This window comes from Lepus europaeus, chromosome 20 (genome assembly GCF_033115175.1).
Source record: "Lepus europaeus isolate LE1 chromosome 20, mLepTim1.pri, whole genome shotgun sequence".
NCBI lineage: Eukaryota > Metazoa > Chordata > Mammalia > Lagomorpha > Leporidae > Lepus > Lepus europaeus.
Genome location: NC_084846.1, coordinates 9,583,112 through 9,610,366, shown reverse-complemented (window position 1 = coordinate 9,610,366; position 27,255 = coordinate 9,583,112). Strand labels below are relative to the sequence as shown.

Below are 27,255 nucleotides of genomic sequence, written 5' to 3'. Positions count from 1 at the left end.
TCGCCCAGGGCCCCGCCCCGGCGCGTGACGTCAGTAGGGTGGGTAGCAACAGTTGCCCCGGTGAGGGAAACGGAGGCGCCATAGCCACGGTAGTCGTGGCGACCAAGCAACCCGGCAACGCGAGTCAACAACAACAAGCGCCCTGCCGACCCCCGCCCCCACGCCCCCGGCCCAGCCCGGGGGCCCCGGCGCGTCCCGTCTCCCTCGCCACACCGCCTCCGACAGCTCCGCGGGGCCCCTCCGCGGACCGAAGCGGGCAGAAGCCGAGGTAACCGGGGCGGCCCCGGGCCGGCGGGCCGGGCCGGGGCGCAGGCGGCGGGCGGCGCCGCAGTCACAGCCCGGGGGGAAGGGGCGGGCGGCCAAAATGGCGGCCGTGGGGGGAGGGGGCCCGGGCCCGGCCGGGGCGACGCCACCCGCGAGGGGCGGGCGCTCGCAGGCCGGCTGCGAGTGGCGGTCGCGCCGCCCGGGCGGGGGGCTTTTATATGGGGAGGTGCAAAGGGGCGGGCCTGGGGGGGGCTGGGCCAATGGGAAGGAGCGGGCGGTGGGTGGGCGGGGCCTGACGGAAAGGTGTGGGCGGAGCCGGCGGCTTCCCCCTGCGGGAGCCGGGTGGGGCTGTCCCGGGCCACCTGCGCCTCTGGGCTCCTCTGCCGGCCCCAGGACTCAGAGCTAGGACGCGGAGGGCCTGGCGCAGCCGAGATCTCAGTTTTCCCTTCTGCGAAATGGGCCGAGTGGGCGCCCTGTCCGCTTCTCCTGCGGTCCGGGGTCTCCCGCCCTAGTCCCTGCAGGCGTTTTTCTGGGGGGTGGCTCCCCTCTGAACCTTTGAGCCCCAGCTCCTGTTTCGGAATGTGGTTCTGAGTGGGGATTAGCTAGCCTTGGCTTCAGCCCTGCCTTCTGTCTGGGAGCCTGGGGCGCTGGCGACCTCGAAGCCCCTGGCAGGGTGGCGGGGTCCTGAGTTTTAGGGGAAGTGAGACGGGTTGGGGTGCCTGCTGGAGGTGACAGGATTGCTGCTCCCCTCTCTTCTGCCCACCAGGGGCCCCCCCTTTCTGGGCATGGGGCGGCCAAGGGCGCCTGAGGAAGTTGTTATTGGATTTTTTTTTTTTTCTTATTCCTTTGGCCGCGCCTCCAGGCCAGCACACACATGATTTTGTGTCAAGTTGGTGTCAGCCTGGTCACATGTCACTTGCTGGGGTAGCTGGCGTCCCCGGGGCCACGTGGGCTGGCGCGGCGGCCGGCCGCAGCGGTCAGGGGGAAGGGGACGTGTATCCTCGTTTGTCAGCGGAGAATCTTTGTAATTGTTTTTCGGGGCCACCAGACCCGCCAGCCTGGAGCGGGGAGGAGGCGGGGGTGGGGGTGGGGGTGGGGGGGGTGGAGATTTTTGCAAGATGCCAGCCGGGCCCGGGCCCGCAGTGGCTCTCCTGTGTTGGTCGGTGAGCTTGGTGTCCGTTTCCAGCTTTCGCTCCCCAGGGTTTGAGATCGGGGTTAGAGGATGGGGGGATTGGGGGAGCGGCGGACGGTCTCATCCTCCGGGTCCCCCCTCCTTAGACTGGAGTCAGGACGTCGCGTAACGGTGAGGGCAGGGAAAAGTCTAGAAACACCAAGTTGCGAGAAAAAGGCGCAGCACGAGATAGGAGAGAGGCCGCCTTGGGGGCTGGCCCTGGGCTGGGGAAACACGCACTGCACACCCCCCCCCCCCCCCGCCAGGTGCAGAGGGGTCATTGCCTAGGGAGAGACGCCCCGCTGTGGCTGGGTCGGCTGGTCTCTGGGTCTCTGCCTCTTCTCTAAGCTGGCTGGGGCAGTCGCTCTCCTGAATTCTTTTAGTCTCCTGTCACAGCACCGAGCGGGCCGGGATGGTGCAGCAACTACTCGGAACGCCCCGCCTGCATCGCATAGCGGTGATGTCACGAGGATGGTTGTTGACGTGGGGGTGTTGATTTTTATCATACTGACTGAGAGCCCAGTGGCTTTACTGATTTGTTCTTAAAGATTTATTATTATTTGAAAGGCAGAGAGAGAGAGAGAGAGAGGTCTTCCATCCACTAGTTCACTTCCCAAATGGCCACAACAGCCAGAGGTAGGCCAATCTGAAGCCAGGAGCCTCCTCTGGGTCTCCCACACGGGTGCAGGGGCCCAAGGACTTGGGCCATCTTCCACTGCTTCCCCAGGCCATAGCAGAGAGCTGGATGGGAAGTGGAGCAGCTGGGACTCGAACCAGCACCCGTGTTGGCTCGGCTTGTGCTGGGCCATGTGAATTAGCATCAGGGACCCTGGAAGCTGCACACGGGGACTCCAGGTGCTTGCCGGGGTGGGGGTCACTGTCCCAGCTGCTGGACGGTGGCCCCATCCGTGGCTTTAGGAAAGTGCCCAGGGCCAGGGCCTGGAGGCAGCCTTTGGAGCGGAGGTCCTCGCTGGCACCCCAAACCTGAACATCTCAGGGGCCGGGCTGGCCAGGCAGAGCCTTCTGCAGGGTGCCGGTGGTCTCCCGTGAGCCCCCGTGGGCGTGCCCACTCAGGCACGGAGGGGAGGGGCGAGGCAGGCCCCTGAGGGCACAGAAGAGAAAGCAGGAAGAGGTGTGCTCGCTGCACAGAGGAAGTGATGATGCACTGAGGCAGGGGTGGGGTGGGGAGAGCTGGCCCCGAGGCAGGGGGTCTGTAGCCTTCTCTGCCAGAGCCGGTTTGGCTGGAAAGACGGGAAGCTGGACAGGAGGGCTGAGACTCCTGGGATCCTGCAGAGAGAGAGAGAGAGAGAGAGAGAGAGAGAGAGAGAGAGAGATTGCCTCGGCTGTGATGACCACAGTGCGGGAGAATCATTGACAGGTGTCTTAGAAAGTAACTGGATACATTGGGCAAGAGAAACCGACCTCATTTACATTTTAATTCTCCCACACCCCACACGGGTGGCCCGTGCCTGAAGCCATTCTACAGATGATGAGAGCGAGTGAGTGTTCCTGGGCTGGCCTCGCCCAAGATAGAAGTGACCCGGATGGATCGAGGGGAGACTGTTTTGAAACCCGAGCTCCCAGTGTCCGGAAATAAAGTTTTCTTGGCACACGGGCTGCTCGATTGTGTCCACGTTGTCAGCAGCAGCAGTGGGAAACACTTGCAGCCGAGGCCGTCCGACTAGGAGGCTGAAAATATTTACTGTCCGGCTCCTCCCAGAAACCTGCCAGCCCCTAATCTAAGGGATTCCGACATTCCCCTACACAGCTACCGGCCTTGGGTGCAGCCAATAGCGCTTTTCTTGGGAGATTCGTTGCCATGGCCTGGATTTATTCAGCCTCCCCCCCCCCTTTTTTTTTTAATGTGTCCCACACCATAAAGAAAGAGGCTTCATGTGTATGGGGAGGCCGTACACTCTGTGGGTAGACGGACACTTTTGTATGGCGCTTCTTTACAAGTGGAACAAAGGATTCCCTGGGCCAAAGACTGTGAGAAACAGTCACCATGCCCACCGTGCTGGCTCCGCCCGTGCCATCCAGCAGAGTGAGCCCACCCAAGTAGCAGGCAGAAACACCTGCTACCCCCACCCCAAGTCCTTTGGGTCCCCCAGCCCCAGAGGCAGAGCTGGGGCTTTGTTCTGGGCAGGGACCAGAGCCAGAGCCATTTCCTGGGCACTTTTTACTGTTCGCCCAGTGCTCGGATGGCACTGCCCGAGCCCCTGCGCCTCCCGCGTGGTAAGGCCTGCAGTACCCCCGTTTCACAGAGGGGCAGCGGAGCCCTCCCCCAAAGTCACATAGGAAGGAGGTAGCCAGGTCCAAGGGGTGCCTCCGGCCCTGCCTTGTGCCCTCTTGAGGCAGGATCTTAAGGACAGAGCCAGGTCCTGGGCGGCAGGGATCCACCGGGAACCCCTGAGTTCCGACCTCCGTTAGCTTGCCAGGGTTGGCGTCCTCCTGCTTTGGACGGGTGGTCTCACCTGCAGGTGCTGCCTGGGTCTCCCAGCAAGAGAAACAGGGACAGCGCCATCTGTTGATTGTGAGAAGTAAATCAGCTCCGTGCCAGGGTGGGGGTGTGTAGCAAACACACCTGGGTTCCAGGCCCGCCCTTCCTGCCTGCTGGGAGGCCTTCGGCAGCCTCACTCAGTCTGTCTGTAAAATGGGCATGATGGCTCCTGTGGGGAGGCGGTGCATGGCGGGCAGAGGGCTTGGACCAGTGAGCAGTTGTTTCTCTCTTCCTCCTTCCCTTGGGAGTCACACCCCAGGGCACCCAAGTGCAGGGTTGCCCCTGGGCAGGAGGCTCCCCAAAAGTCCCTGGAGCCCCAAGGGGCTGGGCTGGGGGCGCTTTTGGGACTCCCGACACCTTCCTGTGTCTGGAGCCCCGCTGGGAGTGATGCTCTGGAGGCAGATGTGTGTGTGTGTTGGGGGGGCCGGAATGCCCCCCAGCCCCCACCCCCGTGGTGCTTCAAGTTCAGCCTCACTCGCTTCCCTGCTGTGCGACCTGAGGCAGCACCTCAGCCTCTCTGAGCCTCAGCCCCACTCCCACCCCCGCCCAGACCCAGACGCGGGTGGGGGTTGCAAGTTGTACAAGGAAATGAGTGAGCCGGCTGCAGTGAGAGTCTCTGGGTGGGGGCCCCATGGGAAAGCAGCACCTGGCCCCCTAGGGGAGTGAGCTGTGGGGCCCAGCTCCCCTGCAGCGCCCAGGGTGGGCAGGTCTGGCCCCCAGCTCCAGACCTCCTTAGCCACGACCCCAGGTACATTGCCAGGGAGCCTGGAGCCAACCCAGCTTTTCTCTGCCTATTGATTAATTCTTGTTTTTTTTTTTTCTTTTGTTTTGTTTTGTTGTTTTTTTTTTCTTTTCTTTTCTTTTTCTCTCCCCGCCCCGTCCCTCCTTTCATCCCAAGGAAGAGAAAGGAAAAAAAAAAAAAAAGCCTTATTTATTACCATTTTCCCCACTGTTGGCATGGCAACCCAAGCGTATGGCACTGAGATGCAGGCCGTCCCGCAAGCATCCCAGACGCCGCAGGCCCCGCCCCAGGCCCCGCCCCCGCCGCCGCCGCCCCCGTCCGCGGCGCCCCAGCCCCCGCAGCCCCCTGTCGCTGCCGCCGCTGCTGCCGCCCCCCAGCCCCAGTATGTCACGGAGCTGCAGAACCCCCAGCCCCAGGCGCAGCCGCCAGGCAGCCAGAAGCAGTATGTGACGGAGCTCTCGGCTGCCCCGGCACCCCCGCAGGCGGCCGGTGCGCCCACCCCGGCCGCCGCGTCCCAGCAGTACATCGTGGTCACTGTCGCCGGTAAGTGCGCCTGTGCTCGCCGGGGGGCAGTTTCCGGGAGGCCAACACCCTGGGCGTGGGGCATCTTGGAGGCCGTGAGGGGCAGAGTGTGCAGACCACCTGTAGGAGCCAGAGGCGGCCCGCCTGCCTCAGTTTCCTGGTCTGTAAAGGGGTGGTCACTGCGTCTTGCTCTCAGAGGGTGCATGTGGGGTGCGTCCAGCTGGGTGGGCCCAGGGTGGACCCTTCGGGGAGGTGGGCTGGGCGGCCTGCAAGGGGTCACCTCCCTCCTTCCCCTGCGGGAGCAGAGCGGGGCTATGGGCTGGGTGGGTTTGTGGGCGAGCATAGGGTCGAGGGAATCTTCTCCCCACCATAGCTGCCCCTGGCGGCCATGGAGGAGATGGCCGGGAACAGGATCTCCGGCGTCCTGCTCTGGTTCCTGCTGGCACGGGACCTGGCCGTGTGACGGGGAGCACGGGGTTGGGATGGGCGCCTTTTGCGGTGGTGGTGGGGTGTACTTGACCTCTCCCTCCTTCCTGGCGGGGACAAGGCAGCGGCCGTCTGGGTGCCCTGGGCAGGGGGCGGGTCCAGGTGCAGACCAGGGGCGTCATCAGGCCTTGTGGCAGTTTGTGTGGCCCAGTGGCAGCAGGCCACGAGGGGGAGCAGGGCAGAGAGGGGGCCAGGGCGCTCCAGAGGCTTCCAGCAGCACCTGTGTGGGAGTCTGGGGCTCCCAGGGAAGGCCAGCAGCCGGGGCTGGCCAGGCCTCAGGGCCAGAACCCTTTACTGAAAGGACTGGCGGGGAGGCCAGCTCCTACCCCACCTGTGCAGACCCAGCCCTGCCCTGGTTGAGGCCAGGCTGTGTGCACATGGCTGGGGCCACCAGGGCCAGGGTCTCAGTGCCACCCAGGGGTCCCGTGACAACTTCCTCGCCAGCATCGTCCTCTGCCCTGTGCTCCAAGAATCGCGCTCCACCCCCGCCGCCCTCCCCTCTGTGTCTCCCTTCTCTCTCAAGCCCCTGACCCTGCAGCTGCCCTTCCTGGGGGCCCTGCCCGGCGCCTGCACCCACCGCTCGCTCGCCGTGCCTCCAGGACGCACTTCCACGATCGGTCTGCCGTGTCCCTTCCTCACGATCCACAAGGTGGATCCAGCCCTCCCCCCGCCAGCCTGGCCACCGCTGTCATCTGGGTCCCCTCACCTCCGAGCTCAACCCAGCTCCCTCAGGGGTTCTCTTTGAAAGCCCCCCGGCCTGGGCTTGCTGTCCACCTCCGCCCTACCCCCCACATGAAAGGGCCTTGAGAGCTCCACCCTCCCAGGCCCCTTACTCTCACAGGGCTGCCAGGCTCAGGCCTGCCTCCCAGCACCCCTGCCCGTGGGGCTCCCACGCCAGGCCTCCTGCTAGCCTGTCCCTTGTCTCCTTCCAGTCTCTGCTCAGACATCACCTCCTGACTCCCCGCCCCGCCTTTCTCCTCTTAGTGCTTATTGCCATAGGATGATGCCGGCATCCCCCTCCCCCACCTGTTAACCAGGAGGGCGGGGCTCTGTCCCCTGGGTCTCTGGAATGACACAGAGGACACCTGGTGTGGCCATCACATCCCATCACCATCACCCCCCCCGCTGGGGCAGACACATAGGAGGTGTCCCTGTGTGGTCAGCCTGGGTGTGGCTAGCTCATGCCTCAGGGGCCAGGGTCTCCAGAGAGAGGGTTTGGAGCAGGCACACAGCTCCAGGGCCCAGAAGACCCCCGGCTTGACCCCTCATGCCAGCGAGAAGCCCCACTGCCTGGCCTTCGGGTCAGACGCACCCAGGCTGGACCCTGACCAGCTGCGGGGACTGGGGAGGTGGCCCGTGTCCCCAGCCACCTTGGTGGCGTGCTGTGGGCCCCCCATACCCACGAGGGTGGGCTGCAGTGAGCCAGCTGTCCCGATTGCCAGCAGCTTGGTCACCGTGGTCCCAGCATTTCATTTTTTCCTGCGACTCCTGCCGCTGCCAGGAGCAAGCCTGTCCCCGGGAGGGCCACCCCCAGTGCTTCCCCGATTTGTCCTGGAGAGGAAGAGGTTGGCCCCCGGCCCCTCTCCCGGGTTAGTGCCCCCGTCTCCTGTCAGGGCAGCCTGGGCCACGTGAGCCGTGGTGGGGCGGGGCGGGAGGGTAACTGACACTGGCCAGGCTGCCCAGTGATTCCAGCGCCAGGAGCAGTCGGAGCTGTCCAGGGACCCAGGGAGGGTGGGGGCAGGGAGGGCTCTGGACCCAGACCTGGAGCTGGGCCTGAACGCAGCCTGGCACTGGAGCTGGCTTATCAAGCCCCCTGCCCCTCGTCCAGCCACAGCCCACACCAGCAGCCACTCCTGGGGAGGACGAAACTGTGGCCTGGGCCTTGCCCGCCTCTCCCCTGCTTCTCTCTCACTTGGAGGTCCTAGGAGTGTCCACAGAAGCGCATGTCCAGAACCGGGTGGCAGAGGGCGCTGTCGGCACCGCAGGCACACCCCAGGCGGAGGGAGATCAGAGCAGATTTCAGATGGCTGAAGTCACCATCCTTGGGGATAGGAAGGGTAGCGGAGAGAGGGCCCAGGAGAGCGGGGGCCCTGCCTTCAAGGCCCACTCCTGGGGGACCGAGTCTGCACGGGGCAGCCTGCGCCTGCCCCCATACATGTGCCCAGAATGGAGCCCACGGACAGAGGCACACACTTGGAGGCTCACCAGCTCCTCCTGGCCTCTCTTCCTGGTAGCACGCCTCCACCTGCCACCGCACACACACACGCACACACACACACACACACGAGACCCCAGGGGTAGACTCACCTGCTCCTTCCAAGGAGTGACCTGTTCTTCCCGCCCACGGCCTGACAGGTGGAGGGGCGTGGCCCACTCTGAGGGCCACCCCATGAGCAGGCTGCCTGGTCTCAGCAGGTCTAGGGGGTGGCAGGGGCCAGCTGCCCTCCACTGCGCACCCCAGGCTTCTTCCTTCGGCTCGGGGCTGGGCCTGTCGCCTTGTGCCCTGCAGACACCCAGGTGTGCGGAGCCCCCTCACGTGATTCAGGGCTATGTCAGGTTTCTCCCAGGGAGGGCGGGCTCCTCCCCCTATCCTGGCTCGGGGAAGATTCCAGCAAAACAGAGGGGCGGGTGCCTCCTGGAATTGGCTGTGTGGGCAGCTGGCCAGGCAGGCCTGGGACCCTCCAGCTGCTGGCCCCAAGGGGAGGCTACCTCCCACATCCAGCTCCCCTGCCTCTGACACACACTCATGGGCTCTGCTCTGGATGTGGTCTCAAGGCCCTCCTGCCCTGGCCCCCACCCATCCAAGGCCACCCTGGAATTCTGGGACCTCCCCCAGCTTCCTGTGCCCCTGCCCCCACACGTCGTCCCTGGCAGGCCCAGCGACGGCACTTGCACCCCTGGTGTGGGGTTTTGTGCTTGTACGGAGACACAGAGACACAGAGGGTCTCGGGTCCTGGCTGCCCGCTCCCAGCCGGGTGACCTTGGGCAAGCCACGTCCTCTCCCGGGTCCGCATCGCTGTATCTGCAGATGGGAGCGGTGCAGGCATCCCAGCTAGGGCAGGGTCTTGGGGCCAGCAAGCCCCCCGACTCCCCCACCACGTGTTTCATGCAGCGAGATGGACCTGAAATCCGACCCGTACCAGCAGACTGATAGCGTCCCTCAGTGCCGGCCTCTCTCTACCCGAGGCTGCCTCTGGTGCTGGGGCGGTGGCGTTGATCCCAGGGGCAGGCAGGGGCCTGGCGGGCCGGCGGGGGGGATTGGCTCGCCAAGGTTGTGGGTATAAAGCCGCCCCCGGAGACCATGAGGCTCCTGCAGAGGAGCTGGGAAGGCTGAGGGTGGAGGGGGAGCGGGCATGTTCTCTGATGGCCCCTTCTCGGCAGGTGGTCAGCGCGAGTACCCGCCTCCCCAGCGGCAGGCCCCTGGCTGCTCCCCCCACCCCGCCACCCCACTGGCCAGTGCCCTTGGCTCTGCTGAGCTCTCCACTTCCCTTCTGGGCAGCCAGCAGTCCTCCGAGATGGCGGCCCTAGTGCCTTGGTCCCAGGGCGAGTGGTAGGCGGCGCACAGCCCGTCCACACTGGCTCTGATGGGAAAAGCGGCCCAGTGGCCTTGGCTCTTCAGGGGCATGGGGCTGGGGGCGGGATTGCTTTCTTATCATGTCCACCATGGTGGGCTGACCGTGGGGACAGGTGGGGCCCTGGAAGAGGCCTGCTCCCTATCCCACCCTGTGCTGGGAGCCAATGTTAGGTTACCTCGTCCCCTCCAGACTGGCTCAGGCTGAGGGTGGTGGCCGTGGCTGTGGCGGCAGGTAGAGCTGACCCAGTGACCCCCCCGCCCCGCAGAAGGTGCCATGAGGGCCAGTGAGACCCTGTCGGAGGCCAGCCCGGGCTCTCCGGCCAGCCAGACTGGCGTGCCCACGCAGGTGGTTCAGCAGGTGCAGGGCACCCAGCAGGTAAGCCAGGGCCCTCCTTGGGGGGAGGGGCGTGGGTGTGGGTGAAGGCTGCTCCTCCCCGCCTTCCTGCCAGGGCCATCTGCTCACCTGTTCTTATCAAGAGGCTCACCCCAGCCCACCTTCCACGCCCCTGGGGGGCCGAGTCCTCCCTGGAGGAGCCAGCCTGGCTGAGCGCCTCCTAATCTGGTCCCCACAGCGGCTGCTGGTGCAGGCCAAGCCGGGCCACGTGTCACCCCTGCAGCTCACCAACATCCAGGTGCCCCAGCAGGTAAGGCCGCCGCACCTGGGCCCAGCGCTGGCAGCCACCCCCTCCGTGGGATGAGGGCCAAGCCCTCCCCCACCCCCATGGCTGGACTGACTCTGCCCGAGCCAGGAGCCAGGACGAGTGGCCCCATCTGGGCTCTGGGCAGCCACGCCCACATGGCAAGGCCCTGTGTCAGGCAGTGGCCCTGGGGTCCCACAGCCAGGACAGGGAGGCCTGTCTCCCAGAAGGCTGCGGCCAGGGCCCGTGGATGTGTGGACAGTCGGAGCAGGTGTCAGAGTGACAGCAGGGATGAGTGATGCCGTCCGTCCTGAGACTCCGGGGTGGGGGCACCTTCCATGAAGCGGGGGCCTTGTCTGTGCTACGGTATCAGGACTGTGGGGGCCAGGACAGGGCAAACCGGTGCAGGGTGCTAGACGTGGCCCAGCTCGGCCCAAGTGCTCTGAAGCGCCACATCGGTGATGCCCCCCCTCCCGCCCCAGGCTCTCTCCACACAGCGTCTGGTGGTGCAGAGCACGGCACCGGGCAGCAAGGGCGGCCAGGTCTCCCTGACAGTCCACGGTACCCAGCAGGTACACTCACCCCCAGAGGTAGGTGGTGGCCCCATCAGCCCCACTCCCCTGCTGTCTCCCTGGCTCGGCCCTGTGGCTCTGTAGTGACCGACGGGTCACTGCTCCAAATCCCTGCCTGCTCCAGTGCCCCCTTCCCAGCCCCTATACCTATACCTTTGTGGCTTCCTCTCTGGGGGGAGCTGCACCCCAGTAAACAGAGCTGGCTCCTCTTCCCTCTACAGGGTGGGCACAGTCTGGGAGCCTGAGCCCCCAGGGCAGATCTGGGAGCCCCCAGGAACCCACCCATGCAGTGGGACGGGGTGTAGGTGTTCCTGGGGCATGGAGTCAGGAGCTTGGGGGCGGGGATATCAATCCTGGCTCAGCCGTCAACTCCCGTGGGACCCCGGGCTGGTCTCTAAGCTCCCAGAGCCTGGAGCTTTCCTCTGCGTAAAGCTGCTGGTGATGGCAGCCACTCAGCCCAGAACGAACACAGGGGGCCCTGGAGCCCAGCGCCTGCCTCAGGTCCCCTGCTCCTAGCAGGGGTGGGGTCCCCACGAGCGAGCAGAAAGGGCTCAGGGTGGTGCCTGGTGGGGACGGGGATCGGCGCCAGGACCAGCCTCAGTGGCCCCGCCCCATCCGGGGTGGCCAGGGCTGCTGTTGCAGGGAGCTGGCATTTGCACGTGGGTCCCCGCTGGGCCTCAGAGAAGCCCCAGCGATGCCCCCATGTCTCCTTCCCTGACAGCGGTCCCCAGTGCAGACCAACAGCTCCTCCGGCAAGACGGCCGGCGCCCCCGCAGGCGCGGTGCCGCCACAGCTGCCGATCCACGGTGTGCAGCAGAGCGTCCCCGTCACCCAAGAGGTGCCTGGCCAGGGCGCGCCTCCTGGGCTTGTCTCCTTTCAAAGCTTCTCAGTAGCGGCTGGGGGCAGGAAGGGGGCGGGAGGATGAGCTGGGACCTTGGTGGGAGGTGCCGTGTGCAGAGCAGGCTGCGGCAGCCGCTTCCTGAACTCCCCTTGGCCCCTTTGGTCCCACTGCCCAAGGCTGAGCGGCCCAGCCTTCTGGGGAGTGGGGCAGGAGGGTGGTCAGGCACCTGCCTGATCTCTTGGCCAGTGCAGCTTGAGAGGCAGGGCTGTGAGATTCCAACCGTACAAGACGGGGTGGGGGAGCCCAGCCTGTGGGGAAAGCTGATAAAGGCCCCCCACCCCGATCTTTCTCCAAAAAAGCAGGAGCCCCCCCCCCAGAGGTCTTCCTGCCCAGCGCCAGAGCCCCCCTGCCCAAATCCCATACACCCACCCCCAACCCAGGGTGGACCCCACTGCAGCTTCACAGCAAAGATGGGGGACAAGAGCAAAAGCTAAGCCCTGGCATTACCTGCCTGGTTCTTGGCTCACCTGTGGGAGCCCAGAGGCGGGCCCTCCCCTTGCTGAGTGGTGGTGGTGGTGGTGGGCAGTGATCAATGCATGAATGAATTTGGAAGGTGCTTGGTTGGTGCCTGGCCCCTGCAGTGAAAGAACTCAAACACACACACATCCGGAACTAGCCAGAGAACCGAGTGGGGTCTCTTGGTTACAAGGCTGATGCTGTTTCGGCAAACCCAGGGCCTGGCTGTTGGCGGCAGCGCCTGCGGGGTGTGTGTGTGTGTGTGTGTGTGTGCCTCCTGGCTGCCGCCACCGCTGCCCTCTGACTCGCCTTTCCCTCTGCAGAGGTCTGTGGTCCAGGCCACTCCGCAGGCGCCCAAGGCTGCCCCCGTGCAGCAGCTGACCGTGCAGGGGCTCCACGTGGCTCAGGAGGTGCGTGCCCCTCCCCCTAGCTACCCTAAGGCCAAGTGGGGTTGGTCCGGGGCTGGGGACTAGGGCAGGAGGGATCCAGGCCCCCTGTGGCCACAGGGAAGGCCAGGCACCCTCCTGGGCGGGGCTCTCGGTTCTCCCCCACACACACACACCCTTGGCACCTGGCAGCTCAGGGCCCAGGTTTTGCTAAGAGAGGGAGCTTTGGACTCGAACCCTGCAACTTTCCGGCTTGGCCCTGGGGGTGGGGGTGGGGGGCAGGTCCCCCCTCCCCTCCCGGAGGCAGCAGGGCGGCAGCGGCGGCGGACCAGGGTCGCTGGTGACCTGCCAGTGTCTCTTGTTTGTCCCCTAGACCTCAGGCAGTCAGTTTCTCGCTAGGAAGGCAGAGCAGCGAGAGCCCCGGCCCACGCCGCCCCGTTACCTGCCGGGCGGCGCCGAGCAGTGGGTGGAGCTGGTGGGCGCGCTGCCCCCGCACCTGCTCCTGCCGCCGCAGAAAGTGGTCCTGGAGCCACTGCCTGGGCTCCCTGCTCGGGTCAGCCCCGACCGGAGGGCCAGCATCCAGAGAGTCCCCCACGTGCTAGTGTTCAGCACGGCCGCCACAGCCCTCAAAGTAGGTGGCCGACGCCCCAGGCCGGGGGTGGGGGGGGCGGGCGGGGGCGGGGCGCCAGGCCCTGTGTGCCCCGTAGACGCCCTCTCCTCCCGGCCGGAGGCTCTGGGGGACCTGGCTCTGGCTATCAAAGCCTGAGCCAGGCCCTGGTTTCTGCCCTGCACAGGGGGGAGGGGGGTTGGGGGATGGAGGTAGGGGCCCCGAAGGCTCTATCAGTCATTTTAGACCCCTTTCCTCCCTAAGCAACCGTTCCCAGGCCCCGCCTCGAGGCCCCTGTCAGTCTCGCATGCCCGACCCCTAGCATTCAGGCACCCCGACGTTGCGGATCCAGGCTGCAGCTCTGGGCAGCAACTTTGTCCGCGTGCTTGGTTCAGCCCCTGACTGTGCAGGCTGAAGGACCCTGTCAGGGGGTCATCCCCACCCACCCATCTTGCCCCCTGCTACCCTGACAGAGTTCTGGCCCGCCAGGCCCCTGACCCTCCCTGCCCTGCCCCCACCCCCAGGTGCAGCAGCTGCAGCAGGTGTCTGTGCCGCACGTGTATGCCAGCCAGGTGCAATACGTGGAGGGGGGCGACGCCAGCTACACAGCCAGCGCCATGTGAGTGGGGGAGGGGCGCCTCGGGATCTGCCCAGGACCCTCCCTGCCCTAGGGCAGCGGGCCCAGCAGGTGGGAAAGACACCCCAGTGTCCCTTAGGGCTTTAGATTCTGGGCCTGGCCTGTTTGAAAAATTATCAAAGCTAAAGTAATAGGGAATATTATTTTTTTCTTTTTTAATAAGTTGTTTGTTTATTTGAGAGGCAGAGTTACAGAAAGAGAAAGGGAGAGACAGAGAGAGAGAGAGGACTTCCATCCACTGGTTCACTCCCCAAATGGCTGCAGTGGCCGGAGCTGGACTGATGGGAAGCCAGGAGCTTCTTCTAGGGCTCCTATGTGGGCACAGGGGCCCAAGCACTTGGGCCATCTTCCACTGCTTTCCCAGGCCATAGCAGAGAGCTGGATCCATTCTTTGACCAGAACTCATTCCGCCCAGCCACCTGTCTCTCAGCACGACCCCTGGTGGTCCACGTCTCCCACGTGGGTGCAGGAGCCCAAGCACCCGGCCACCTTCCCAGGCATGCTAGCAGGAAGCGGAGCAGCAGGGATGGAACTGGCGCCCTGATACGGGATTGCCTGTGTTACGAGAGGTGGCTTTGACCCGCTGCACTCCTGTGTGGACGGAGGCAGTGGGGACCACCCCCCCCCCCAACCCCTGCCACCCACACACAGCTGAGACGTGGATGACTTCCCGCTCCCTGGGACCACGCACAGGGCGGCATTCACGGCTCCACGTGCAGCTCCTGTCAAGGCCCATGCCACGTCCCAGACCTGGTTCAGGCCGGACTCTGCGGCTGCTTTCTTGCCTGGGGTCAGTTGTGTCTAGGAGTCGTCTCTGATGCTCCTTGCCTGTGTGTGAGCTTTCCTGGCCTTGTCCCCGACTGCCCCCGGAGGACATGGGTCCCAGTGCCTGAATTTCAGGGCCAGCGTCCAGCTAAATTTTGGTGCCACCGATTGGTTTTCAGAGCTGTCAATCTTCCCACTGACCAATGGACCCAAGCCAGCAGGGGCTAGGGAGGGCTTCCTAACAGGAGGCCAGCCCCCATGGAGCCCTGGGAGATGAGAGGCAGAGTGGAGCCTCGTGCTGGGGCCTGGGTGGCTCCTCAAAGATTGATTGATTGATTGATTTGAAAGGTGGAGATACAGAGAGAGAGAGAGAGGTCCTCCATCCTCTGGTTCACTCCCCAGATGGCTGCAACGGCTAGGGCTGGGCCAGGCTGAAGCCAGGAGCTAGGAGCTTCTTCTGGGTCTCCCACATGGGTGCAGGGGTCCAAGGACTTGGGCCAGCCTCCACTGCTTTCCCAGGCCATAGCAGGGAGCTGGATCGGAAGTGGAGCAGCCGGGACGCGAACCGGCGCCCAAATGGGATGCTGGTGCTGCACCAGTGGCTTAGCCTTCTATGGTACAGCACTGGCCCCAGCAGGATAATTTTTAGGCGGATAGTATTGTATGGCCCACAGCCTATGAATGATGCCATCAGTATCCAAGTGGCCCTGGCCACAACAGAGGCTCCCCACGCTCACCTGTACCAGGGGCCTGGAAAGAGAGAATGAGAAGACCCCTTTATTTTGGGCCAAGTCTTGAAATCCACGCATAAGTCTTTTTCCCCATAAAGTGTGTTTTTCCATCATGGGTCTTCAAAAAGTTCACGGAACATGTTTATTATTTTTAAAATTATGCACAGATTTAAAAGTTTTTTGTACCTAGGACCGGTACTGTGGTAAAGCCACCACCTGCAGTGCCGGCATCCCATATAGGTGCAGGTTCAAGTCCCGGCTGCTCCACTTCTGATCCAGCTCCCTGCTGGTGCACCTGGAAAAACAGCAGAAGTGGGCCAAGTGCTTGGGCTCCTGCACACCCACGTGGGAGACCCAGAAAAAGCTTCTGGCTCCTGGCTTCAGCTTGGCTCAGTCTTGGTTGTTGGGGCTATTTGGAGAGTGAACCAGTAGATGGAAAATCTCTCTCTCTCTCTCTCTTTCTGCCTCCCCCCAAAAATATATTTTTTTAAGTTTTTAGTTTGAGAGGGAGAGAGAGAGAGGGAGGTCCCACCTGCTGGCTTACCCCACAAGTGCTTGCAATAGCCGATCCTGGGCTGGGCTGAAGCCAGGAGCTAGGAACCCGATCCAGGTCTCCCACGCAGGTGGCAGGAGCCCAGTTCCATGCATGATCACCGCTGCCTTCCAGGGTCTGGGTGGGGCCGGGTGCTGGGGCCTGGCATTTAACCCAGGCACCGTGACTAAGGACAGGGGCACGCCCACTGGCACCCCAAACTGCTAGGCTAAATTCTTAGCCCAAAGTTCTCTCTTTTTTAAAAAAAAGATTTAGTTAGCTATTTGAAAATCAAAGTGACAGAGACAGAATAAGAGAGATCTTCCTTTTGCTGGTTCACTCCCCAAATGCCTACAGTAGCTGGGCTGGGTTAGCTTGAAGCCAGGAGCCAGGAGCTCCAGCCTGGGGTCTCCCATCACGTGGGCGGCAGGGGCCCAAGTACTTGAGCCCCCACCTGCGGCCTCCCACGGTGCACATAGCAGGGAGCTGGAATCCGCTCCCGGACCCCTCCTAGTGCCCCCCAGCCTCGTGGTCTCACCTCCTCCAGGAATCCACTCCAAAGAGCCCTCCTGAGCCGGGGGCACTGCCCACCGGTGCCACCTGCCACCTTCCAGAAATCCAAAGGGCGGGGCGTCTGCATCCCATAGACAGCAGAGTGCCGGGTTCAAGTCCTGACTCCCCATTAATGCAGACCTCAGGAGACTGCAGGTGGCCGTGCAAGTGCTCGGGTCCCTGCCACCCCCGTGGGAGACCTGCAGGGCGCTCTGCCCTGGCCCAGCCCTGCCTCTTGGGCGCATTGCTTGGGAGAATCTGGGGAACACGGCCTCCTCCCCCCACCCCCCTAGAACGCCCCTGGCCCTGTGGAGGTGCCCCCGCCCAGCTCTCATGTCCCTCTGCTCCCTCCCCTCTGCTTCTCCCCCCAGCCGCTCCAGCACCTACCCCTACCCCGAGACGCCGCTGTACACGCAGCCGGCCGGCACCAGCTACTACGAGGCGGCGGGCACGGCCGCCCAGGTCAGCACCCCCGCCACCTCCCAGGCCGTGGCCCCCAGCGGCTCCGTGCCCATGTACGTGTCCGGCAGCCAGGTCGTCGCCAGCTCCGCGAGCAGCAGCGGGTCCGGCGGCGGCGGCAGCAGTGGCGGAGGCGGGGGTGGCGGCGGCGGAGGTGGCAGTGGCGGTGGCGGCGGCGGGGGTGGCGGCAGCGCCGGGGCCGGTGGCAGCGGAGGGGGCGGCGGCGGAGCAGGCACCTACGTGATCCAAGGCGGCTACGTGCTGGGCAGCGCCAGCCAGTCTTACTCCCACACCACCCGTGCCTCGCCAGCCACGGTGAGTGCCCGGGGCGGACCCCAGCTGGGCGGGCGGGCGGTGGGGCCCAAGCACCTGCTGCCTTCCCAGGCGTGCAGAATCAGGGAGCTGGGTCCCAATCAGAGCCCCTAGGATTCACACTGGGGCTCCAACGTGGCTTTTCATACAGATTTCATGTCTAAATAGCCGTGCGAGGTGAGTGGCAACGGAATCGGACAGTGTAGTTCTAGAAGGTTCCGTGGGCTCTGGTTTCTGGGGAGCAGTGAAATCTGATGGGAGATGGGGGGCGGGCAGCCACAAGCGCTCAGGACGCAGATGCGGAAGCGGTCCCGAGCGCCCCTCTCCTGTCCTCCCCCCCCCCCCCGTGTCCCCAGGTCCAGTGGCTGCTGGACAACTATGAGACCGCCGAGGGTGTGAGCCTGCCGCGGAGCACCCTCTACTGCCATTACCTGCTGCACTGCCAGGAGCAGAAGCTGGAGCCGGTCAACGCCGCCTCCTTCGGCAAGCTCATCCGCTCTGTCTTCATGGGGCTGCGCACGCGGAGACTCGGCACCAGGTGGGGGCCGCCCCCCCCACCCCGCGCTCGCTCTTCTACCTGCCCCGCTTCCAGTTTCCCCCTCGGCGTTTAGCACCCCCCAGCGTGCCGTCTAGGGTGACCTTGGCGGTGTGGGGGGTGCACACACACAGCAGGAGTCATCTCCGGAGCCCACCCCTCTTCCTCTGCCGCGCCTCGCCGGGACCCAGTCCCAGCCGAGGTGCCACCTTGTGCGTGCGTTTGTTCGTTCTGTCATTCATTCATTCAAGCAAAGTGCCAGACCAGTGAGCGTCAGTTTCCTCACTGGTGCCAGTGTCCACTCTCCCTGTTCTCCCAGCGCTGGGGGGAGGGTGCTGGAGCAGGGAGGGTTCTCTGTTCACCCCCGGGGGAGGTGCCAGCCCGGCAGTCACACCCACCTCCCTCCCAGGGGCAACTCCAAGTACCACTACTACGGCCTGCGCATCAAGGCCAGCTCGCCCCTGCTGCGGCTCATGGAGGACCAGCAACACATGGCCATGCGCGGCCAGCCCTTCTCGCAGAAGCAGAGGTGAGAGGGGTGGGGCCACCGGGAGCAGGGCCACCCGCCCCGCAGGCCCTGCCCCCGCGCCCACCCACCTGGCCCCGCCCCCGCCCCCCCGCAGGCTCAAGCCTATCCAGAAGATGGAGGGTATGACGAACGGTGTGGCCGCGGGGCAGCCCCAAGCCGCCGGGTTGGCGGACATCAGCGCCCAGGTCCAGCAGTACCAGCAGTTCCTGGGTGAGCAGGCCCTGGGCATACGCAAGTGGGGGCGGAGCCGGGCCGCAGTGACCTCCCTCTCCCCACCCCCACAGCCCCAACCACTGGCAGGTGCTTCGTAGACATCAGCTGGCGATGTAACTGGGGCGGGACTCCCGGAGAGGGCCTCCAGCCATCCCTGGGGTTAGAGCCCCCGCGGGAAGGCAGGCATGGGGTGTGGGGGTGCGCGGTGTTTGTAGGGTCCAGGTGGCACGCCCTGTGTGACCGGCCGTGGTTCACTGCCCCGCTCCCGCCAACCCTGGGGCTCTAAGGATGCACGCAGCAGAGGAGCGGGGGGCTAGCACTTGTGTCTGCCTCGTCCTGAGACATCCCCCCCGCACCCCTTGGCGGGAGAATGGAGCCACGGCGGGATGTCATGGGAGGGCCCCAGGGGGGATGCGCAGGTGGGGCTGGGGGTAAGCGGGTCTCTTACCCCCCAGATGCCTCGAGGACGCTCCCCGACTTCGCAGAGCTGGAGCTGCAGGGCAAAGCGCTGCCCGAGGGCGTGGGGCCCGGGGACATCAAGGCCTTCCAGCTCCTGTACCGGGAGCACTGTGAGGTAGGGGGCTGGGCCGGGCCGGGCACACGGGAGGCCCCGCCCACCGCCGCCCATGCCCCTGAGCCTCCCGCCCCCCGCAGGCCATCGTGGACGTCATGGTGAACCTGCAGTTCACGCTGGTGGAGACGCTGTGGAAGACCTTCTGGCGGTACAACCTCAGCCAGCCCAGCGAGGCGCCGCCGCTGGCCGTGTGAGTGCCGGGCGGCGGGGCGTCGGGGCGGGGGGCGCGGGTCGCAGGGGCCTGCCTGCGCGTGTGACCCGGGCTGCCATGGCTGGGCTGGGGACCCGCAGGCACGACGAGGCCGAGAAGCGGCTACCCAAGGCCAGCCTGGTGCTGCTGTCCAAGTTCGAGCCCGTGCTGCAGTGGACCAAGCGCTGTGACAACGTGCTCTACCAGGGCCTGGTGGAGATCCTCATCCCGGACGTGCTGCGGCCCATCCCCAGTGAGCGCCCGCCCCCCCCTGCCCCGCCCACCCAGTGCTGCAGCCCATCCCGTGAGCGCCCCTGCCCTGCCCACCCAGTGCTGTGGCCCACTCTGTCCTGCCCACCCCACTCCTGCAGCCCACCCCCATTGAGCGCCCCGGCCCGGCCCTACCCACCCAGTGCTCTGGCCGCACCTCCAGCCCCGCCCACCCCCAATGAGCGCTGCGCCCCGGCCCCGCCCCTGCGTCACCACCTCCACCCTGCTCCCCCGGGCCCACAGGTGCCTTGACCCAAGCGATCCGGAATTTCGCCAAGAGCCTGGAGAGCTGGCTCACCCACGCCATGGTGAACATCCCGGAGGAGATGCTGCGGGTGAAGGTGCGGGGGGCGCCCTGAGGTCCGGCCCTGCTCTCAGCGTGCTGGGGGCGGCCGCTTCCCCCCAACCCGTGCTTGCCCCGGAGAGAAAATGCAACCCGACTGCAGGGCGGCCTCGCTAGAACGGGCTGGCCGCGGGCGGACGAGGGCTCCAGGCTGTGGGCGAGGACGCCCACCTGCCGCACGGCTCCCCCGTGGCTGCCCGGGCGCGCGGAGCGGGGAGCCGAGGTCAGCAGCCCGGCCTCGCCCATATGGGACGCAGGCGCCCCGAGCCGGCGAGTCGGAGGCGCGGAGCCCGGAGGGAGCCCTGCCTGGGCACGGCTCCTGTACTCGGGTGTCCGCTCCGCTTGCACTCATTGAGCACCTACTGTATACATGCCCGGCGCGGTGACCTTGCAGTAAAGTCCGTGCCAGCGCCAGCCAGGGCACGGTAAAGCTGCCCCTGGGTGGGACCCGCCGTGCTCGGACCCCCACCAAGAAAGGGGGGGAGGGTGGGCTCCGCGGAAGCCCGACCCCGGCCCTGCACGCAGGTGGCGGCGGCCGGCGCCTTCGCGCAGACGCTGCGGCGCTACACGTCGCTCAACCACCTGGCGCAGGCGGCGCGCGCCGTGCTGCAGAACACGGCGCAGATCAACCAGATGCTGAGCGACCTCAACCGCGTGGACTTCGCCAACGTGCAGGTGGGATGGGCGGGGTGGGGCGGGGCCTGGGGCCGGTCCGGGGGCGGGGTGGGGCGGGGCGGCTGAGACCCGGGCGCCGCCCGCCCGCCGTGCCGCAGGAGCAGGCCTCGTGGGTGTGCCGCTGCGAGGACCGCGTGGTGCAGCGCCTGGAGCAGGACTTCAAGGTGACGCTGCAGCAGCAGAACTCGCTGGAGCAATGGGCGGCCTGGCTGGACGGCGTCGTGAGCCAGGTGCTCAAGCCCTACCAGGGCAGCGCCGGCTTCCCCAAGGCGGCCAAGCTCTTCCTCCTCAAGTGGTCCTTCTACAGGTGCGCGCCGGCGGGGCGGGGCGGGGCGGGGCGGGGCGGGGCCGGGCAGGACTACGCCCCCGTGGGCGGGGCGGCCGCGCCCGCCTTCCCGGGACTCAGCCGCGCCCCGCCTCTGTCCTGCCCCCAGCTCCATGGTGATCCGGGACCTGACCCTGCGCAGCGCCGCCAGCTTCGGCTCCTTCCACCTCATCCGGCTGCTCTACGACGAGTACATGTACTACCTGATCGAGCACCGCGTGGCCCAGGCCAAGGGCGAGACCCCCATCGCCGTCATGGGCGAGGTGCGCGCGGTGGGGCACGGGGGGGGGAGGGGGGGGCAGGGGCGGGCCCCGGGCCGGCGGGCCCCTCACTTTCGTCTGCCCCCCGCAGTTCGCCAACCTGACCACGGCGCTGAACCCCCTGGACGCGGACAAAGGTGAGCAGCAGCGGGGCGGCGGGCGGAGTGGCAGGTGCGGGGCTGGGAGGTAGGGGGGTGCCCTGCGCCCGCTGAGCTGCGCCCGCCCCCTGTGCCCAGATGAGGAGGAGGAGGAGGAGGAGGACAGCGAGGACGAGCTGCCGCAGGACATCTCGCTGGCAGCCGGCGGCCAATCGCCCGCGCTCGGCCCCGAGGCCCTGCAGCCGCCCGCCAAGTTGGCTCGGACTGACGCGCGCGGCCTGTTTGTGCCGGCGCTGCCCTCCAGCTAAGCCCCCCCATCCACGCCAGGGCCCCCCCCAGCTCCTGGGGGGGCCCAGTTCCCTCCCCCCCCCGGGGGCCGGCACAATCACAGGGCCGGGCGGGGCCGCAGCTGCAAACCGACACAGAAGACGAGACAGTGCCTTAGGAACCGCCGCTGTGCCCGGGTGCCCCCAAGGCCGCAGCACCCCCTCCGCCCCGGGGGCAGGCTGGCAGGCCCCCTCCCCCGGACTGTTAACTTATTCTGCTTGCTGGCTTTGCACAGGGCGCACGCAGGTGGGCGTCACGGCCCCCCATTGCCGCCGGCAGCCGCAGCAGCAGCCCCCTTCCCCGCCCCCCCCCCCACCAGCGACCCCACCGCTTCCCCCTTCTCGGCATAAGTGCAATTAAAGCCGTGGGCACTGCGGCATCTCCAGAGCCGGCCCGGTCCCGGGGGGGCTGGCGGGAGGGGGTCCCCCAGCCTCTGGCTTCCAAAGAGCGGCTGTTGGGGGGGTCGGAGGGGCCCGTGCCCCCAGCCCGCCCTGCGCTCCGCACCCCGCGGCCGCTGCTTTGTATCGGAACCTGCCCCGCGCTCCATCCCCGCCCGCGCCCCCGCGCTGCGCGCCCCCTCCCCAGCAGTGACTAGTGTGTGAGTGGTCGTGAGCGCCGCCCCAGCGGAGCCGGTAACTTGGATTTTCTTTCCAACCATCATGGCCTTATCTGTCCCAGTTTTCTTCGTGTTTTCAACCCGTGAGGTCGATGTTTATGGAAAAAAAAAAAAAAAAACGAAAAAAAAGAAAAACCCAGAAACGAAGGGAACCGTGCCGTGTCGTGTCAGCCGCTTGTGTGGGCGCCCGCGGGCGCTGCGCGGGGGTCCCCCGCCGCACGTGCCCGTGCGCAGCGCCCAGCTGTTTTCTACGTTTTGTAGCCTTTCTTAAGACAATAAACTCCACGTGACATTTGCCTTCTGCCGCCGGGCCCTTAGCGGGCAGGGGCTGCAACATTTATTACACGGAGAGGACCAAGCGGGGAGGGCGCGCGCGGCTTTGGGGGAGGGGGCTGGGGCGCGCGCGCGCGCGGCTCCGGGGTATGGGCGCCCTCCCCGGGCCCCTTTCCCACTTAAATAGGCATAAATAACGAGCGTCCAGACTGCAGGCGCCGCCCCCTCCCGCAAGGCCGGCGGCTGGGCGGCGCCGCGGAGGTAGTTGGAGGCAGTGTCCGTGTCCGGGGGCAGCCGCCGGCCCTCACAGCACGATCCACGTGTACCGCTCGCTGTCCGCCAGCACCTTCAGCGAGCACCCTGTGGGGGCCCAGCGTGTTCAGGACACTGCCTCTGTGCGGCCCAGCCCCCAGGCATGATCGCCACGCCCCCAGCCGGCCCCGCCCCGCGCCCACCTTTGTGCAGCGCCTCGTTGGTCATCCGGTTCACGTAGCGGCCGCTGCTCTCGGGCACCAGCCACTTCATAACCATGTCCACGCAGCTCTTGCGGTAGGAGCTCCACACACTGCCGCTGCGGGGCGTGGACGGGGGTGGGGGTGGGGCACCAGGAGTGAGCGGCTGGGGGCGGGGCCCAAGGGCCCGGCCCCGCCCCGCCCGGCCCCGCCCCTCACCTTGTCTGCCCCTTGACCTCGGTGAGGCCGCCCACGCTCACGGTCTCGAAGATGCCGGTGTTCAGGTCCCAGGCCACCTTGAGGCTGGTGTGATAGGTCTTCGGTCTGCAGCAGGAGCGGACAGAGCGTTGGGGGGCAGGGAGGGGACCCGGGCGCCCCCCGCCCCAGCCAGGGCCCCCGCTCACCGCAGCTGGCCCTCTTCGCTGGGGGCCGGGAAGGCCAGCAGCAGCAGGCCGATGTTGATGAGCACCTGGCTGGTCTCCGGGCAGACCTGGGGGGAGGGAGGGTGAGGCAGGGGCGGGGCCTGCGCGGGGCGGGGCCTGCGCGGGGGCGGCGCCCACCTCCAGAATGACGATGTCGTAGTCGCTGAAGGAGCAGAACTGGTGGCCCCAGGTGGCGTCGTGGCGGATGACCTCATTGATGACGTACTCGAAGTCCAGCGTCAGCTGCTCCACCGTCAGGTACTGGCCCTGGGCGCGGCGAGGGGGCACGCGAGGGGCTCACGCCTCCACCCTGCCCCGCCCCCCGGTGGGCCCCACAGCCCCCAGCACCCACCTGGACAGCCGTCCGCTCCCGCATGGGCCGCAGGTTGCGGCCGCGCAAGTCGGTCACCACGAAGGGCAGCGAGATCTTGTCGTCTTCGAACCCTGGAGCAGCGGGCAGAGGGGGGCGGGCGTTAAAGGGCGGAGGGGACCCAGGCCCCGCCCCCACCGCAGCTCACCATCTGACCACATGCCCTCTCGCCACTCTGTCTCCGGCCGGACCCGCAGGCCCCCCCCTCACCAGCTCTGGGCCCCGCCCCCCACCGGCCCAACCCTCCTACAGGCCCCACCCCTGCCGCGACACACTCTATGGGTCCCGCCCCTCCCGCAGGCCCCAGCTCACCGTCCCCGGGTTCGGGCCCCTCACTGGACCCCAGCACGTAGTACAGCTTGGTGTAGTTGACGTAGCCGGGCTCTGGGGCTGGAGCCTGGGCCGCGGGCGGGCTGTCCCGGGCGCCCGCTGCCGCCTCCGCACATGGGGCGGGGGGCTCAGAGGAGAGGCGGCAGCGGCTGCCGGAGGGTCCTGGGCCGGGGGGCGGCCGGGTCTCCTCAGAGGCGCCCCCCTTGGCCTCCCTGGCCCTGCGGAAGATGTCGGCCACAAACTCCTTGGCTTTGGCCATGGCAGGCGAGGACTCGGGGGCCCCGGAGGGCCGGGCGGGGGCGGCCTCAGGACAGGGGCTGGGGGCGGAGGGAGGTGCCTCTGGGCTCCGGGGTCCCGGGGGGCTAGGGGTGGCCGGGGGGCAGGCTGTGTGGTCGTAGAGGACTTGGCAGAAGTCGCTGTCACCTGCAGCCGGGGAGATGGGGGAGCAGTCAGTGGGATGCTCCCTGGAGCCCCTGACCCGAGGGACCCCCGCCCCCCAGGGAGAGAACACAGCCCACAGTGAGCTGATGCCGCCCGAGCAGTGCAGGCGGGGGCTCCCGGCTCCCAGCGGCCCTGGCCCCTAGCACATCCTCGGGCCACCTCTCAGGTCACTGAAGGCTGTCCCGGGGACAGTGTCCTACCGGGTCTCCAGCGGGCACCTTTCTTAGGGCACGGAGTTCTTGCTGCACGAAAGGCGCCCGAGTCCCGATCGCCATCAGCCCCGCATCTGCGCATGTCTGTACGCTGGGGTGGGGGCACGGTCCCCCAACTCCCCGACCCCCAGGTGCCGGGCTGGGTCCTCCTCCTCCCTGACCCCCAGGTGCTGGGCCGGGTCTCCCCTCCCCGACCCCGGGTGCTGGGCCCACACAGGCCGCTGCACAAAAGGCATGGGGCGGGACCCCCACGCAAATCCACCGGAAGTGGGCCCAGGACACCCGGACTTCAAACTGGCTCCTGCGCCAACACCCACTTTTCCGTTCCGTTTTGCACAGCCCAAGGGTCGCATGCTGGCTGCACCCCGACGTCAAGCCCTGGGAGCCCTGACCTCCAGCAGGCGACTCGGGGCCAGGGGCCTGCGGCTGCCCAGGGCGGGCGGGGGTCAGCGCGGGCGTGGCAGCGGGGAGGGGGGGTGCCTACCGGGCGCGTGCACGGAGACGGCGCAGGCCACCAGGGAGTAGCTGGTGTTGAGCAGCACCACCTGGTCTTTCTTGAGCTGGAAGGCGGGCTGGAAGGTGGGGAAGGGGTACACCACCTGGTACTTGGTGTGCAGCATGAAGCCGTGCCGCAGGCACTGCGCGCCCGGGTCGCCTGCAGCAACACACGGGCACGGGGCTCACTCGCCGCCCCCCGCCCCGGGCCCGGGCCGCAGGAGCCCCCGCCCCGCCCCCGCCCTCACCTGGGTGCGCCCGGCTGGCGTCCTGGCAGGCGGCACAGCGGCCCGGCGGCGGCACGGCCACGGTGCTGATGTAGATGTCCCGGTGGTTCTCGTCACTCATCATCATCATGTTCATGAGCATGCCATTGGCCGAGCGGGTGCTGGAGGCGGCACACCCTCAGCCTCCGCCCCTGGGCCCGCCCAGCCACGGCCTCCACCCTCCGCCCCGTCTCATTGGCCGAGCGCACCCTCAGCCTCCGCCCCCGGGCCAGAGTCTCATTGGCCGAGCATGGGAGGGGGCGGGCAAACCCGCAGCCTCCGCCCCTACCCCGAGTCTCATTGGCCGAGTGGGCATGGGGGCGGGCACACCCGCAGCCTCCGCCCCCGGGCCCGAGTCATATTGGCCAAGCGGGCGCGGGGGGCGGGCACACCCTCAGCCTCCGCCCCTCCCCCCAGTCTCACTTGAAGCCGAAGACGATGACCTTGGAGGCGTCGCTGGGCCACTCGCACACCGTCAGGTACAGGTCGCTGTAGATCTCCTCGTCCTGGAAGAGCCGCACCTGCCGCACCTGGGCGGCGCGTTCAGGGTCAGTCAGGGTCAGGGGGGTGCGGGCGGGCCGGGGGCTGCGGCAGGGCGGAACCCGGCCCGCGTACCAGCTTGAGCTTGCTGTGCACGTTGAACTCCCACCAGTACAGGTGGTAGATGTAGAAGGAGAAGTCGTCGTCGCCGCTGCTGCTGGTGTAGGAGAGCACGTAGCGGCCGCACTTGGAGAAGCCCAGGAAGATGTGGCTGCGGGCGGGGCGGGGCCGGGTGGGTCAGCGCGACCCCCCCCCCCGCCCCCCAACCGCCCCCGCCCCTACCCTCCGTCCCGCTCACCCCGCGTAGAGGAAATCCTCATCCACAATGTTCTTGAGCGACACGCAGACCCTGGGCGGGAGCTTCCGGAACAGGCGAGGGGACAGCTGCCCGCTGATCTAGGGGATGGGGCGGCTGGGGCGGCTCAGGGCACCGCTAGGCTGGCCCCGTGGGGACACGGCAGCCACCTGCCCGCGGCCACCCTTCTCCCGTCCTGCCTGGGGGGCTGAGTCTTGCTGTGCAGGCAGATGGCGGAGGCAAACACCTGCCTTCCAGAGCCCCAGGTCTGATGGCGGAGGCAAGGCCCTGCCTTCCAGAGCCCCCAATCTGATGGCAGAGGCAAAGCCCTGTCTTCGAGAGTCCCTGGTCTGATGGTGGAGGCAAAGACCTGCCTTCCAGAGCCCCCGGTCTGATGGCAGAGGCAAGGCCCTAGTTGCTGGGAGAGCCCCCAGTCTGATGGCGGAGGCAAGACCCTGGCTGCTGGGAGCCAGCTCTGCCCTCAAGGAGCCCTCAGTCCGATGGAGGAAGCGGCAGGGCCGGCTGAGGTCCCTGGCGGACAGGACGGGAAGGCTCCCCAGCCGGGGGGCGGGGCTCGCCTTGCCCTGGGAGCTCCCAGACAGCAAGTGGGGAGCAGCAGCCGCTGCCCACTGGCCGGGACACTCCCATCTCTGTCCTCGGGGAACGAGGAGGGAAGATACAAACCCCCCACATCCACACCCCGCGCGGCAGCGGCCTGGAGCGCGCACTCATGGGAGCTTCCAGTCCGATGGGGGAGGCAGCCCATGCTCTGAGGGCGGAAGCCCAGCCCCAATCGGGGGGCTCCGGGACAGGAGACCGGGAACCCCACGCCCCCAAGAGCTCCCGAGCCCCGAAGCCCAAAGCCGGGGGATGGGGCGAGCGGGCTCCACGAGCGGCTCTGAAAAATCGGGCGGCCCCTGGGGCGCTCCTGCGGCCTCGGCGGTCCCCGCACTCCAAGCCCCCAGCCCGGGTCCCCGCCCCCAGCCGCCTCAGCCTCCGCCACCCGAGCCCCTTCCCCGGGGCCCCGCCCAGGCCCCTTCCCCGGACCCCGCCCCCAGCCCCCTCCACCCAAACCCCCGCCGCCCCGATCGGAGCCCCGTTCCCGGGGCCTCGCCCAGCCCCCTCCTCAGAGCCCCCACCCGGGGCCCCGCCCCCAGCCCGCACCCCGCGAACGCCCTCCCTCCCTCCGCCTCCCGCCTCCCTCCTCTGAGGCGCCCGCCTCCCGGGCTCCCGGCCTCACCTTGACCCGCTCCAGCTGCTTGAGGACGTGTTCCCGCCGTCGCCCCGTTGCCCGCTTGCCCCCGGCTCCCCCAGGGCCGCCGCCGCCGCTCCCGGCCCCGCTGTTCCGCTCCGATTTCGAGCTGGGCGCCATTTTCACCCCCTCCCTCCACTTCCGG

General features: G+C 67.1%; 2 protein-coding genes across 6 annotated transcripts; one reads left to right on the top strand and one right to left on the bottom strand.

The window, feature by feature from the left end:
* Nucleotides 1–22,063, top strand: RFX1 (regulatory factor X1). Of its 4 annotated transcripts, XM_062179519.1 has the most exons (21): nucleotides 1–268; nucleotides 4,834–5,220; nucleotides 9,526–9,635; nucleotides 9,832–9,903; nucleotides 10,380–10,487; nucleotides 11,191–11,307; nucleotides 12,150–12,236; nucleotides 13,344–13,438; nucleotides 16,408–16,810; nucleotides 17,164–17,345; nucleotides 17,752–17,871; nucleotides 17,966–18,081; nucleotides 18,540–18,658; nucleotides 18,739–18,848; nucleotides 18,950–19,101; nucleotides 19,362–19,459; nucleotides 19,987–20,136; nucleotides 20,235–20,443; nucleotides 20,571–20,724; nucleotides 20,813–20,858; nucleotides 20,958–22,063. In XM_062179519.1, exons 2-21 carry the CDS (start codon nucleotides 4,893–4,895, stop codon nucleotides 21,125–21,127), a joined length of 2,946 nt encoding a protein of 981 aa, XP_062035503.1. In that variant the 5' UTR covers nucleotides 1–268; nucleotides 4,834–4,892; the 3' UTR covers nucleotides 21,128–22,063. The 4 variants fall into 4 exon arrangements, with proteins under 4 accessions (XP_062035503.1, XP_062035504.1, XP_062035505.1 ...); XM_062179520.1 differs by lacking the exon at nucleotides 11,191–11,307; XM_062179522.1 differs by lacking the exon at nucleotides 4,834–5,220 and having other exon boundaries at nucleotides 3–268.
* DCAF15 (DDB1 and CUL4 associated factor 15) lies at nucleotides 22,063–27,255 on the bottom strand. Of its 2 annotated transcripts, XM_062179525.1 has the most exons (13): nucleotides 27,099–27,255; nucleotides 25,862–25,959; nucleotides 25,639–25,774; nucleotides 25,447–25,553; nucleotides 25,006–25,145; nucleotides 24,747–24,917; nucleotides 23,592–24,032; nucleotides 23,262–23,353; nucleotides 23,048–23,176; nucleotides 22,892–22,977; nucleotides 22,707–22,811; nucleotides 22,491–22,606; nucleotides 22,063–22,395 (listed from the first exon to the last, which is right to left on the bottom strand). In XM_062179525.1, exons 1-13 carry the CDS (start codon nucleotides 27,228–27,230, stop codon nucleotides 22,340–22,342), a joined length of 1,809 nt encoding a protein of 602 aa, XP_062035509.1. In that variant the 5' UTR covers nucleotides 27,231–27,255; the 3' UTR covers nucleotides 22,063–22,339. The 2 variants fall into 2 exon arrangements, with proteins under 2 accessions (XP_062035509.1, XP_062035508.1); XM_062179524.1 differs by having other exon boundaries at nucleotides 22,063–22,606.

What these genes read in the sequence shown, in the direction of transcription:
- RFX1 (XM_062179519.1), top strand. Translation starts at nt 4,893, where the DNA reads ATGGCAACCCAAGCGTATGGCACTGAGATGCAGGCCGTCCCGCAAGCA. An exon ending in GCGTCCCCGTCACCCAAGAG is followed by an intron (nt 11,308 to 12,149) that starts GTGCCTGGCCAG and finishes TTCCCTCTGCAG; the next exon opens with AGGTCTGTGGTCCAGGCCAC. An exon ending in GGCTCCACGTGGCTCAGGAG is followed by an intron (nt 12,237 to 13,343) that starts GTGCGTGCCCCT and finishes CCCCACCCCCAG; the next exon opens with GTGCAGCAGCTGCAGCAGGT.
- DCAF15 (XM_062179524.1), bottom strand. Translation starts at nt 27,230, where the DNA reads ATGGCGCCCAGCTCGAAATCGGAGCGGAACAGCGGGGCCGGGAGCGGC. An exon ending in TGCACAGCAAGCTCAAGCTG is followed by an intron (nt 25,554 to 25,638) that starts GTACGCGGGCCG and finishes CGCGCCGCCCAG; the next exon opens with GTGCGGCAGGTGCGGCTCTT. An exon ending in AGCGAAGAGGGCCAGCTGCG is followed by an intron (nt 22,812 to 22,891) that starts GTGAGCGGGGGC and finishes CTCCTGCTGCAG; the next exon opens with ACCGAAGACCTATCACACCA.